Raw genomic sequence first — 14,324 nt, 5'->3', positions numbered from 1 at the left:
ACTAGGAAAAATCAAATAGTCATGTTTGAATATATTTATTATCCAAAAAAAAAATATATATATATATATATTTATTAGGGCTAAAGTGTGTGATTTAACTTCACCAAGTAAGAAATTAGTACCAACTTTGGTAATAATGAAAGAATATCTTTCTTTTCTGCAAAGTTTTAGAAACTGAAATGTTTTTCTTTGTTTTCCTGTTTAGTCTCCGTCTCTTGATGACCTATACATCTGATGATCTATGTATCTGACCCTGGTAGCTCAGCTGGTAAAGAATTCGCCTGTAATTCAGGAGATCCCAGTTCAATTACTGGATGGGGAAGATCCCCTGGAGAAGGGATAGGCTACCCACTCCAGTAATCTTGGGCTTCCCTAGTGGCTCAGATGGTAAATAATCCACCTGCAATTCAGGAGATCTGGTTTCAATCCCTGGGTCTGGAAGATCCCCTGGAGGAGAGCATGGCAACCCACTCTAGTATTCTTTCCTGGAGACTCCCCGTGGACAGAAGAACTTGACGGGCTACAGTCCATGGCGTCCCAAAGAGTTGGACACGACTGAGCAACTAAGTATATGTACCCGAACATCTGTCAAAATCAAAGTTTTCATTTAGAAAAATAATATCATTTAAAAATGTTAACCTCTTGCTTCAGACATGCATAAAACAGCTAAATGTTAATATATTTTCATTTTCATTTCATTTCATTTCATTTCAATTAATATATTTCATGAAAAGATGCTCAACATCACTCATTATCAGAGAAATGCAAATCAAAACCACTATGAGATACCATTTCACACCAGTCAGAATGGCTGCGATCCAAAAGTCTACAAGTAATAAATGCTGGAGAGGGTGTGGAGAAAAGGGAACCCTCTTACACTGTTGGTGGGAATGCAAACTAATACAGCCACTATGGAGAACAGTGTAGAGATTCCTTAAAAAACTGGAAATAGACATGCCTTATGATCCAGCAATCCCACTGCTGGGCATACACACTGAGAAAACCAGAAGGGAAAGAGACACGAGTACCCCAATGTTCATCGCAGCACTGTTTATAATAGCCAGGACATGGAAGCAACCTAGATGTCCATCAGCAGATGAATGGATAAGAAAGCTGTGGTACATATACACAATGGAGTATTATTCAGCCATTAAAAAGAATACATTTGAATCAGTTCTAATGAGGTGGATGAAACTGGATCCTATTATCCAGAGTGAAGTAAGCCAGAAAGAAAAACACCAATACAGTATACTAACGCATATATATGGAATTTAGAAAGATGGTAACAATAACCCTGTGTACGAGACAGCAAAAGAGACACCGATGTATAGAACAGTCTTATGGACTCTGTGGGAAAGGGAGAGGGTGAGAAGATTTGGGAGAATGGCATTGAAACATGTAAAATATCATGTATGAAATGAGTTGCCAGTCCAGGTTCGATGCACGATACTGGATGCTTGGGGCTGGTGCACTGGGACGACCCAGAGGGATGGAATGGGGAGGGAGGAGGGAGGAGGGTTCAGGATGGGGAACACATGTATACCTGTGGCGGATTCATTTTGATATTTGGCAAATCTAATACAGTTATGTTAAGTTTAAAAATAAAATAAAATTAAAAAAAAATAAAATAAAATAAAAATGTTAACCTCTTGCTTCAGACATGCATAAAACAGCTAAATGTTAATATATTTTCTTATGGGAAACAGATGGAATAGGAAATGGCAACCCACTTCAGTGTTCTTGCCTGGAGAATCCCATGGCCAGAGGAGCCTGGCAGATTATGGCCCATGGGATCACTAAGAGTTGGACACAACTGAGCAACTAAGCATGTGTGGGAAACAGAAAATTATGCCTCCTAACTTTTTTCTAAAAATTAGAAAATTTTTCTAAACATTAGAAAATTTAACCATTAAAAAAATCAGTATGTTTCTTTATTGAGTTGTCATAGGAATAATTGGTAAGAAGGCAGATTATAGAAACTCAATTTAAAAATCTACATAAGTTGAAAGAAGCCATTTCAAGTTGCACTTCTATGAGATGTCCAGCATGGGTAAATCTACAGTACTACATTAGGTCAGTCATTACCTAAAGCTGTGGGGATTTTAGGGAACTAAGAAGTGACTGCTGAAAGATCTGTTTCCTTGGTGGCATAGATGGTAAAGAATCTGGCTGCCAACATAGGAGACATGGGTTCGATCCCAGGGTTAGGAAGATCCCCTGAAGAAGGAAATGGCAACCCACTCCAGTATTCCTGCCTGGAGAATCCCATGGACAGAGGAGCATAGTGGGCTACAGTCCATGGGATTGCAAGAGTTGGACATGACTTAGAGACTAACCACCACCATGACCAAGTGAATCATAATGGGAAACAGAATAACTATTTATTCTTCAGTAAACCACGGAGAAGGCAATGGCAGCCCACTCCAGTACTTTTGTCTAGAAAATCCCATGGACGGAGGAGCCCGGTAGGCTTCAGTCCATGGGGTCGCTAGAGTTGGACACGACTGAGCGACTTCACTTTCACTTTTCACTTTCATGCATTGGAGAAGGAAATGGCAACCTACTCCAGTGTTCCTGCCTGGAGAATCCCATGGACAGAGAAGCCTTGTGGGCTACAGTCCATGGGGTCACAAAGGGACAGACAACACTAAGCACTCATGCACGCTAAAGGATCTAGGGTTTCTTTCTCAACCAATGATGATCATGGTGACAGCTGCCCAAGTTGCAGCACACTCTTTACAATGAGTCGCATGGTATGTGAATTGTATCTGTTGTTGTTGTTGCTTAGTTGTTAAGTCATATGTGACTCCCAATGGGCTTCAACCTGCCAGGCTCCTCTGGCCATGGGATTCTCCAGACAAGAATATTGGAGTGGGTTGCCATTTCCTTCTCCAGAGGATCCTCCCAACCCACGTATTGAACCCACATCTCCTACATTGGCAGCTGGATTCTTTACCACTGAGCCACCTGGTAAGCCTGAATTATATATAAATAAACCTATCAAAATATGTAAAAAGGAAAGATTAATTTAATCAAAAGAATTACAGCAATTAAATCTTCTAATTTAATTTTAAGTCACAAAGAACATATGTTAGAAGCATTCTTAAACAATCTGAAACACAAGTTTTCACCTCTTTAATTTGTCTCCTTGGCATCCCTATTTTAGGAAGAATCAAGAAGCCTCCTCATCCACTTCTCTTTGTAGATAATTTATCATTGTGAATGTGATTCAAAATCAATTCAAAGATTTCATACTTAAACTCTCTCTGTCAATATTAAAATGGCACTCGAACTTTTGCATATGATGTTGTTTGTAACGTAATTACACTTCTCTTGGAAACATTCCATTTTACATGATTTTTCACTAATTTGGTGACTTGAAACTTGTTAATATGTTCTTCCTTTCCCCTAACATATGGCATTTCAAAATCATTGGAGATTTGAACCTGATCTGTATAAGTCTTTCCCATGATGAAAGAGCTGAGAAAATCAGTTTTCTTCTTTGGGATTTTGTGGCTTTTGTATAAACAATGCATTATCTAGAATCAGCGAAAACCATCTATGTAGTGAAAAAAAAGTCAGAACAATGGAAAATAGGCCAGAAGTAAGATGTCATAAACTATATAAAGCATTTCTTTCTTTTTATATTGATGTGACTAGCTAGGAGTACATGTAGCTCTTTCAATGCCAGTTATGTTAATACAAGTGGAAAAGAGAAAAAAAAACCATTGAGCAGAAAGAAACTAGAACTTGCAGAGGGAAGATATGGTCAGGTTATGGATTTTTTGGTAAAGTTGATGTATTTTGGTTCTTTAGCGAAACAGACCAAGACATGTGTGTGTGTGTGTGCTCTGCTACTTGCATGTAGGTCAGACTTTTTGTTTATTCAGGTCTTCAACTTATGAGATGAGGACCACCCACATCAGGAAGGGCAATGTGCTTTACTGAGTCTACTCATTCAAATGCTACTTTATCTCAAAACACACTCATGGACACACTTAGAATAATGTTTGACCAGATACATGGGCACGTGGTGGTGGCCAAGCCAAGGTGAGCTTTAATGTGAAATTATCACAGCGGGTTTTGGGGATTTCCACACTTCCCACCCTCCTCTCCAGGTCATGTTTTAGAGCAGCAGATATCAGTTCAAGGTGTGCAGCAGGATAATGAGCTTCTAAATACACAGATAATCATCACTCATAACCAATTAAATCAAAATCTTTCGAGAGATACCTAGACATATATATTTTAAAAAATTATTTTCAGTTGAATCTAATGCATTTTGCTAACTTGGTACAATTGAAGAAAAAGATTATTTACTCTTCCTTTTATAATATCCAGATTATCCACGTGAGAACCCTCGTGAGATTTCATCAGCATCTCCTTTTGTGTATACTAGATGATGTTAACGTGAATATAGAATTATATATTCCATTGGCTTTGATCACAACCTCAGAACTATATTACAAAAGAAAACTGCCTCAAGTGAGAATTACACATTCTAAAGTGCATTTCAAAGAATACTCTTTGTTCTACTGTGTCATCTGCGCCTTTTCAGTTCTCCCATATGATCTCTGTAAAAATACCAGCTAACAGAGCCTTCTGTCTTTATGATTTCTCCACTCTCTTTAAAACTACTGGTACTAATTAGGATGCACCAAAGCCTAGAAGAAGAGGGCGTGATGCTCTGAGTCTCCACCATGTCCAGAGCTCTTTCTCATCTGAGCAGCTACGCTCAGTTCCTCCCACATAACGTGCCACACTTGGAGCTGCTATCCTGGACACAGCCCTGAGGATGCCTTATTCAGACACTGCTGTTTAGAAGGTGATCAGTGGCCTAGAAAATAATCTAAGACTGGAACCCATTTACCAGGGGGTAATAATTAGGGGACACAATGGTGGGAGGAGAGCGGGTACCAATTGAGAGAATAGCATTGAAATATATACATTATCAGGGGTAAAAAAGATAGCTTCCCAGATGGCACTAGTGGTAAAGAACATGCATTCCAACACAACAGACGTAAGAGACTCAGGTTCAATTCTTGGTAGGGACGATAACATGGAGGAGGGCATGGCAACCCACTCCAGTATTCTGGCTTGGACAATCCCCATGGACAGAGGAGCCTAGCAGGCTACAGGCCATAGGGTTGCAGGGAGTCGGATGTGACTGAAGCGATCTTGGCTACGGGGTTTTTGTAGGAAAAAAAAAAAACGGGAAATTGTTGTACAACACAGGAAGCTCAGCACCGTACTCTGTAATGACCTTGAGGGGTGAGATGAGGGGCGTGGGGCGGGAGGGATGTTCCAGAGAGAGGGGATATATGTATACTTATGGCTGATTCATGTGTGTTGATGGCAGAAATCAACACAACATTGTAATTATTCTCCAATTAAAAACAAATTTGTGAAAAATGGAAAGGGATTGTGGAAGTGGTGGTTTAGTCACTAAGTCCTGTCCGACTCTTGCAACCCTACCAGGCTACTCTGTCCATGGGATTTTTCAGGCAAGAATACTGAAGTGGGTTGCCATTTCCTACTCCTGGGGATTTTTCCAACCAACGGATCGAACCTGGGTCTCCTGCACCACAGGCAGATTTAATACAGTCCATGGAATTCTCCAGGCCAGAATACTGGAGTGGGTAGTTGTTCCCTTCTCTAGGGGATATTCCCAACCCAGGAATCGAACCGGGGTCCCCTACAATGCCGGTGGATTCTTTACCAGCTGAGCTACCAGGGAAAAGGGGTTGAAAACCACATAAAACCCTGGACATAGAAGTTCATACCAGCCTTGTCCATAATTGCTAAAACTTGGAAGCAACCAAGATATGATGAATGCATGGAGCAGAGGATTTTTAAAACGGTAAAAACACTACATTTGATAGCATCATGGTGGATATATATCAGGATACGTTTGTCACAACCCATAGAACGTACCCTAAGGTACATTCACACTGAGACTGAACCCTAGGGTAAATGGTAGACTCTGAGTGATTATGTGTCAATGTACTTTCATCCTTGGTAAAATGTGTACCATTCTGTTGAGTGATATTGACCATTGGAAAGGCTTTTATGGGCAGGGACAGGAGGTATATGGGAAATCTCCACTATGGAGAACAGTTCAGGGGTTCCTTCAAAAATTAAAACTATAAGTACCATGTGATCCAGCAATCCCACTTCTGGATATATAACCAAAATAATTGAAATCAGGGTCTCTAAGAGATATCTGCACGCACATATGTGGGTGCACGCGTGCATGCTGTCGCTTCAGTCGTGTCTGACTACTTGCAGCCCTAGAGACTGTAGCCCACCAGGTACCTCTGTCCAAGAACACTGGAGTGGGTTGCCCCGCCCTCCTCCAGGGTATCTTCCTGACCCAGGGATCGAACCCGGAGCTCCTGCATTGCAGGGGGATTCTTTACTGCTGAGCCACCAGGGAAGGCCCTCCTCATATTTACTGCAGCATTATTCACAACAGCCAAGACAAGGAAACAAGCCAAATGTCCATGAACAGTCAATGAATAAAGACAATGAGGTACATACATACAGTGGAATCTCATTCTGCCTTAAAGGTAAGGAAATCCTGCCGTTTGCAACATGGATGAACCTAGAGGAAATTATGCTAAGTGAAATAAGTCAATAACAAAAAGACAAATACAGCATGATGCTCATATGAGGTATATCTAAAACAGCCTGATTTACAGAAATGTAGAATAGGATGGTTGGAGAAGGCCATGGCACCCCACTCCAGTACTCTCGTCTGGAACATCCCATGGATGGAGGAGTCTGGTAGGCTGCAGTCCATGGTGTCGCTAAGAGTCAGGCAGGACTGAGCGACTTCACTTTCCCTTTTCACTTTCAGGCATTGGAGAAGGAAATGGCAACCCACTCCAGTGTTCTTGCCTGGAGAATCCCAGGGACAGAGGAGCCTAGTGGGCTGCCGTCTATGGGGTCGCACAGAGTCAGACACGACTGAAGTGACTTAGCAGCAGCAGCAGAACAGGATGGTTACCAGGGGCTAGGAGCAGGGTAAGGAAAAATGAGGAATTGTGTTTAAATGAATAGAAAGTTGCTATTGAGCAAGATGAATAAGTTCGAGAGATCTGTAGTCCAGCATAGTACTTGTAGTTAACAATACAGTATTGCAGTTGTTCTTTAGCTGCTAAGTCACGCCCAACTCTTTTGGACTGTAGCCCACCAGGCTCCTCTGTCCTTGGGATTTCCCAGGCAAGACTACTGGAGTGGGTTGCCATTTCCTTCTCCAGGGGATCTTTGGATAATGGGCACGAATTTTTCAGATTTCTTTATATCACAGTTTTTTAAATGGTGTACTACTCATTCCTGTTTTATAGCTGCTTCCTTCACTCAGGTGTATACAATCAATACCTTTGATGTCAGGATATACATAGCAGAGCTGACACGAGCAGAATGCCTTGATCCAATCTCCTTTTCAACATGAAAACTGCCTTGCAAGTAAAAAAAAAGCTCATGCTATTTACTAAAAGCTGGCTCCTTATCTCCAGAATGGTCTTAACTGAGTATCCCTGTATAGGGATTTCTTCCAGGAAAAGATAAAACCAGAATTTTTGGATTTATGAGGCATGCATCACTGGAAAGTGTCCTGTCAGCTGGAACAAAGAATAAAGATGTTCACAGATAGACTACTAGCCATGGCCACTGTGTAACTCCCTTAGAGACCTTTTCTTTTATCTTTTCAATCCTCTTTAATCATCATTCTCAAAGTATTCATTTGTGTAGGTTAATTAAATATCAGCTGACTTCTTTGTAATATATTTAAAATTTTAAATTAGTATTGGTTAACTTCATCAGATGCTAAAACATCTGATTTCAACCTATCATTTTTCTTTACCACTTTATGTTTCTATTAGTACAAGTAAAGTAGGTTCTGAGTAGCCTAATTTTCTTTCATAATACTTATAATAGCCTCAGAGTTAAGTCAGTCATATCAGTGTTCTGAGGGTTACCTTGACGATGTCATAAATTATCCACTAGTAGTTCAATTAATTCTGACTTACGTAATTTAGTGCTTACATTATTCTTAACTACGTTTGTTTAAAAGGTCTTGAAGGCACTTGTATGAGCAAAGTGATATCCCATAGGCTTCATTGTTCTTATACATTTATAGAATTCTAATATGGTATTTTATCAGTATCACTCTTTCTCCTGATAAGCTAATTTATGTCTTGCAAAGAACAAGTTGAACAGATTTTCATGACGCATGGGACGATAGACGTGAAGGTTCATTTCAGAGCCCTGGAAAATCTAAAATCTTCAGCGATGTACGCAGCAGCCTCTTAGGTAATAAGAAAACTAGTCTAGGATTTCACCTACTCTCCCCAGGTGCTGCAGTGTTCAAGAATCTGCCCGCCAACGCAGCAGACACAAGAGACTGGAGTTCTATCCATGAGTCGGGAAGATCCCCTGGAGAAGGAAATGGCAATCCATTCCAGTATACTTGCCTGGAAAATTCTGTGGACAGAGGAGCCTGGAGGGCTACAATCCATGAGATCACAAAGAGTTGGATACGACTGAGCGACTAACACTACAAGTATTTAAAACAAATATTTATAAAAGAACACTGTAAATGATAAACTACTAGGGACGTTGCTATTATCACAAGAAGATAGAAGATTTCTAAACAAAGTCCCTAAAAAGACACCAGATAAAAGAACAAAATTTTCAAAGAAAGATTAAAAAGTTAAAATTTCATATTTAGCTTAAGGCCAATTTCAAAATACTAGCAGTTTTCTCTACATATAGTAAAAAAAAAAAAAAGCTTCAATTATGTAAAGAATTAGTTACTTATTGTTAAAGCAAGGTATCATCAGTCAGTTCAGTTCAGTTCCGTCACTCAGTCCTGTCCGACTCTTTGTGACCCCATGAATTGCAACACGCCAGGCCTCCCTGTCCATCACCAACTCCCGGAGTTCACTCAAACTCATGTCCATCGAGTTGGTGATGCCATCCAGCCATCTCATCCTCTGTCGTCCCCTTCTCCTCCCGCCCCCAATCCCTCCCAGCATCAGAGTCTTTTCCAATGAGTCAGCTCTTTGCATGAGGTGGCCAAAGTACTGGAGCTTCAGCTTTAGCATCATTCCTTCCAAAGAAATCCCAGGGCTGATCTCCTTCAGAATGGACTGGTTGGATCTCCTTGCAGTCCAAGGGACTCTCAAGAGTCTTCTCCAACACCACAGATCAAAAGCATCAATTCTTCAGCAAGGTATCATACTTATTTGTAATTGATAATACTTATGTGAATATTTGATTCTCTATATTATGAGTTCCATAAAAATGGTCATTACAGCACTCTTGGAATTAATAATCCAATTTCAAATCAATATTCACAGACTCACAGAGGGAAAGCTGACTGAGTATTAAATTCAGCATGGGAACAGCATTTTGAATATAACCATCTCTACTGCTGCTCATTGTCTAAGTTGCATTTTAAATACCTATTAGATTTTACCATTAAATTCTCATATTTACTCTTCTCTAAATGTCAGTGATTTAAGAATGATTTCCCTCTAAAGCACACCACACTTTCAAATACATTTAAAAAAAACTTGGTCTATTAAGCACATCTGTTTCCAACTCGAAAAACTGCTAATCTCTCCATTAGCAGTTTTTAGCCAGGCATGTATTTGTTTGTAAGTTTCAGGCATGTAAAAAGAATTATGCAATATTCAAAAACTTTTATAGATGAAAATCTACAGTGAAAGGAAGGGTCATTTATCAGAACTATTGAGAAGTGGAGTAAGAAAGGAGAATTCACATGAAGTTCCAGAGGATGTATCATGCTAACTTTATCTGTCAATCAACTTATTTGAATTTTAAATATTTCACACTTATAACTCTGTACAATGACCCTTCTAAATGTACTGTAAGATTCCTGTCTCTTACAATCTATTATAAAACAATTAAACAAAGAATCTATAAAAATTACATGTGACTAAGTATTTTTACTGTCTAATTTTTTTTAAACATTCTATAATGTTTTATAAAAGTAAATTATATGTGTATACTACATGACTTCCAAAGTCTCTGAATATCACAAACTCCCTTTTAGGACATGGAAAGAAATATTAAAAAAAAAAAAGATCCCATGTAGGGATTTCTCTGGTGGCCCAGTGGTTAAGACTGTGCTCCCAATGCAGGAGGCCTAGGTTCCATCCCTGATCAGGAGACTAGCTCCCACATGTCATAACTAAGGCCTGCCACCGCCAAATAAATAAATAAACATATTTTAGAAAAATAATTCCATGTAAATAAGTCAAACAATATTTTTTAAATCTCTGTTAACTTTTCATCCTCTTTTTTTCATTCATTGCCACTTTTCTTCATTTTTCAAATTTTTAGTTCATTTAACTGAAAGATGCATTCAAAAGTTCAGACACTTAAATTTTCCTCAACAATTTTGAAGCTTCCTCTATTCCAGACATTCTATCATTTTATCTAGGAAAAGGATCACATATGTTTTAATATACATTTCTGCATGGGCATCAAAATATAGACCCTATTTACACTGTGAAATTCTATGTTGGTTTTATTTTTTTCTCATCGACAAAGCTGTGTTAAGCAATTTAAAGTAGACATTTTCCAATTTGATACCCTCAAATATCATCTTTGAATAGAAATCATTAAATGTTTTAAAATATAATTACCATTTTGTAAACCAACTGAAAACCATGAGCTTTTTCAAAAACAGTTGCTTTGGAAAAGCTAAATTGATGTTATCAAGTCTGCACTGCCCACTAGTGGCAGGAGACTGTAAATGCATGGTTTCAATTAAAGATGCATTCTATCTTTATTAATTTTCTCAATCAGATTTAGAACTCATTCTAAGACAAATACACGTACATCCTAAGCATAACATGTTTTTTGCGTTATGAGATATTTTTCCTATAGAACATCAATTTAATATCAGTGTTCACACCCAGAGACATCGTGTTCACTTAGGTACCCATGAATATAAATATAAATTCACTGAATCCATCATAAATGTGTTTATATACATGCATACATCACATACATAATCACGGTTTAAGATGGGGAAAAAACCCTCTGACAGTATTACATGAATCCATAGGGCAGAAATAAACTTTATCTAGCTTAACTTTTTAAAATTTACATCTCATTGAGAAATGTTACCAAACTGTCTGTGGTTCTCACAGTTTGAAATTATCTTTATTTAAAAAATGGCTTTTAGGCAGGAGACATTGGGTTGATGCAGCAGACTAGTTGTAAACCTGTGAATGATGATAACTATGCTCTACGAATGTCAGGATGCCTGCAAAGGACCCATAACAAGAGGCAACAAAGGTCCGTGCATATTCCCTCACTGTATTTCGGCAGACTTGGGTCAATGACTCCACACTTTATCACTTGCTGGAAACAAACCTGCAGCAACATTCATATGGAATTTCAGAAACAGAAACTATTGCTTCTGATGGAACTAGTGGAGGAGTGTTTTAGATTAAGGCATGGTTACATAATATTTTGATACACAGCCTCTTTAGACACCAACAGATCGTACGTGTATCTGTTGCTGTTCAGTCGCTAAGTCACGTCCAACTGTTTGCGACTCCATGGACTGCAGCATACCAGGCTTCTCCGTCCTTCACTATCTCCTGGAGCTTGCTCAAACTCATGCCCGTTGAGTCAGGGATGCCATCCAACCATCTCATCCTCTGTCGCCCCCTTCCCTTCTCCTCCTGCCTATAATTCTTCCCAGCATCAGGGTCTTTTCCAGTGAGTTAGTTCTTTGCATCAGGTGGCCAAAGTATTGGAGCTTCAGCTTCAGCATCAATCTTTCCAATGAGTATTCAGGGTTGATTTCCTTTAGGATGGACAGGTTTGGTCTCCTTGCAGTCCAAGGGACTCTCAAGAGTCTTCTCCACCATATATGTGTATGTATAGCACACATATGAACTAAACTGTAATTCATTTGAGAGCATTTAGCATGTCAGTACTTTTGCTCCATATTTTGCTTTACTTTGCTCTGCTTATTATTCTATCTCACACACTTGCCTAGCACAGTGTCTTAGTACACAGAATACACACAATATTATTTAAATAATGAATATTAATAAATCATGGAAAGCATTCATGACAGCATTTTATTGATGAAAGCACAAAGGAATTGTATAAAGGCTAATGGCTAATTCTGAATAACTATAATGCCAATATGAAAAGAACCTAAATACATTTGAGATAAATGAATATTTTCAGACAGCTTTATAAAAGAGTAAGATAAAGCTGGTTATTATAGATGCTCTGATATGATGGCATCTTCGGCTGTCTATCTCCTCATATGTGCCAGAACTGGATAGTTAATTGTGTCATGTGGCTGATCATTAAAAATGTGTTATTTTTAAAATATTCATTAAAAATGAATGTATTCATTTTTAATGTATTCATTAAAAATGTAGAACAAGATTTCTTATGGCTCAAGCTTGATTCCACTGATTCCACTATTGATACAGGAGTTAAAATATCTCTTACAGAGGGAATTCAATCTGTTAACTTCCTTTTCTCTGTCTATTCAGTCTTCTGCCCACCAGGTTACACATGGAACAGAGAAAATACTTTCATGCTCCCTTTACATCGTACACCTCCCTACCTGTTTCAGACTTTTTGCCTTTGATTCTTTCAGTTCTTCATACTTCCATTTCCACACAGACAAAGCCGACTCCAGTCGTTCTATCTCTTTTTCCAAAGATAAGCGCATTCTAAATAGAGAACCAAAAGCGAAATAGTCTTACAATTTAAAAACAATTTTAGGAATGCATTCAATTTTATATTTTCTATTTTTCTAATTTTTGATATTTACATATGATCATTGTCATGACAGAAAACTTTCTTTTAGCTTATTAAAAATTGCAAATATTGGATAAAAGTCAGTTTAATTTGTTTTTCTGCCAACTGGCTTTACAGTAGTTTGCTGCTGCTGCCGCCGCTAAGTTGCTTCAGTCGTGTCCGACTCTGTGCGACCACATAGACGGCAGCCCACCAGGCTCCCCCGTCCCTGGGATTCTCCAGGCAAGAACACTGGAGTGAGTTGCTATTTCTTTCTCCAATGCATGAAAGTGAAAAGTGAAAGTGAAGTCGCTCAGTCGTGTCCGACTCTTCGCGGCCCCATGGACTGCAGCCTACCAGGCTCCTCTGTCCATGGGATTTCCCAGGCAAGAGTACTGGAGTGGGGTGCCATTGCCTTCTCTGTTACAGTATTTTAAATATACTTAATTTGGCTTTGCCAGTATCAAATAATTGACTTTCTGCCTACTTTCTCCTGCATTGTTCATTCATTTCTTTCAATGCTTCTTATTCATATTGTTTCCTTACAAAGGAGGTATATATGTTTCTAAGTTTAACGTGGTTTTAATCCAACTTCATATTGTGACTGTATATGAAGAATTCTTTGATATGACAGAGAATACTAAGGAGCGCACCTAACGATTTAAGTAATCAATCATTTATTGGAGATACAAAAATACTGTATTTTTTGAAATTCTGTTTTAATAATTTCCCTGGGATTTTTAAATTAGTTAAAATAATTGAAATTAATTTCTCTATTTGTAGAATAAGTGACAAAACTTGAATTAAAATCTGGTCCTTTAATATCTCATCACTGATTATTTTTCCCATGCCCACATGTCTGTTAGAGTGAATCACTGAAAATAATTGTTTATTTCTGGTTGTAATTAACAAAGGTCAACCTTTACAAATGGCCAGTCCTCATCCATGTAGTAGATTGTATGGGGTGCATGGTAAATCGCTTCAGTCATGTCTGGCTCTTCGAGATCCTATGGACTGTAGCCCGCCAGGCTGCCCTGTCCATGGGATTCTCTAGGCAAGAATACTGGAATGGGTTACCATACCCTCCCTCCAGAAGATCTTCCTCATCCAGGAATCAAGCCTGCATCTCTTATGTTTCCTGTATCATCAGGTGGGTTCTTTACCTCTAGCGCTACTAGATTACTGTTATAAATACTCATTTTCTCTCTTCTGCTTCTATGGACAGAGTTGCTTTCCCCAGCCCTCAATTCTAGGCTTTGACAATGAGATATTAGCCAAAGTGACAGATTGCAGAAATCTGAACTGAATTTGTGTGGTTAGGCTTCTTGTCTTATGCCTCAGCCATCACTGTGGAAAGAGCTTCCCCAGGAACATCTGTCCTCCAAATAAACATAGCAGAACTGAGTCCAACCTTACCAAGAAGCCAAGCCCAGTTGGACCAGTGGAGGTCAGCTGACCTTGCATCCACCTGGACAAAATACACTGTTGTCCCAAGTCTCTGAATCATAATT

At 38.9% G+C, this 14,324-nt stretch overlaps 1 protein-coding gene across 4 annotated transcripts in view; it reads right to left on the bottom strand.

Annotated features, from left to right (window-relative positions):
• The window catches only part of CCDC102B (coiled-coil domain containing 102B), a 271,385-nt gene that overhangs the window by 204,659 nt on the left and 52,402 nt on the right, over window positions 1-14,324 (bottom strand). For all 4 annotated transcript variants that reach the window (XM_044934449.2, XM_044934448.2, XM_025273735.3 and 1 more), the window contains exon 4: window positions 12,638-12,746. In XM_044934449.2, coding sequence (XP_044790384.2) covers window positions 12,638-12,746 — 109 coding nt within the window. The remainder of the gene's footprint in view (window positions 1-12,637; window positions 12,747-14,324) is intronic.

Source organism: Bubalus bubalis, chromosome 22 (assembly GCF_019923935.1).
Source record: "Bubalus bubalis isolate 160015118507 breed Murrah chromosome 22, NDDB_SH_1, whole genome shotgun sequence".
In the NCBI taxonomy this organism is placed as follows: domain Eukaryota; kingdom Metazoa; phylum Chordata; class Mammalia; order Artiodactyla; family Bovidae; genus Bubalus; species Bubalus bubalis.
Note: the sequence above shows the minus strand (reverse complement) of the source record. Positions and strands in the feature narration are given on the sequence as shown.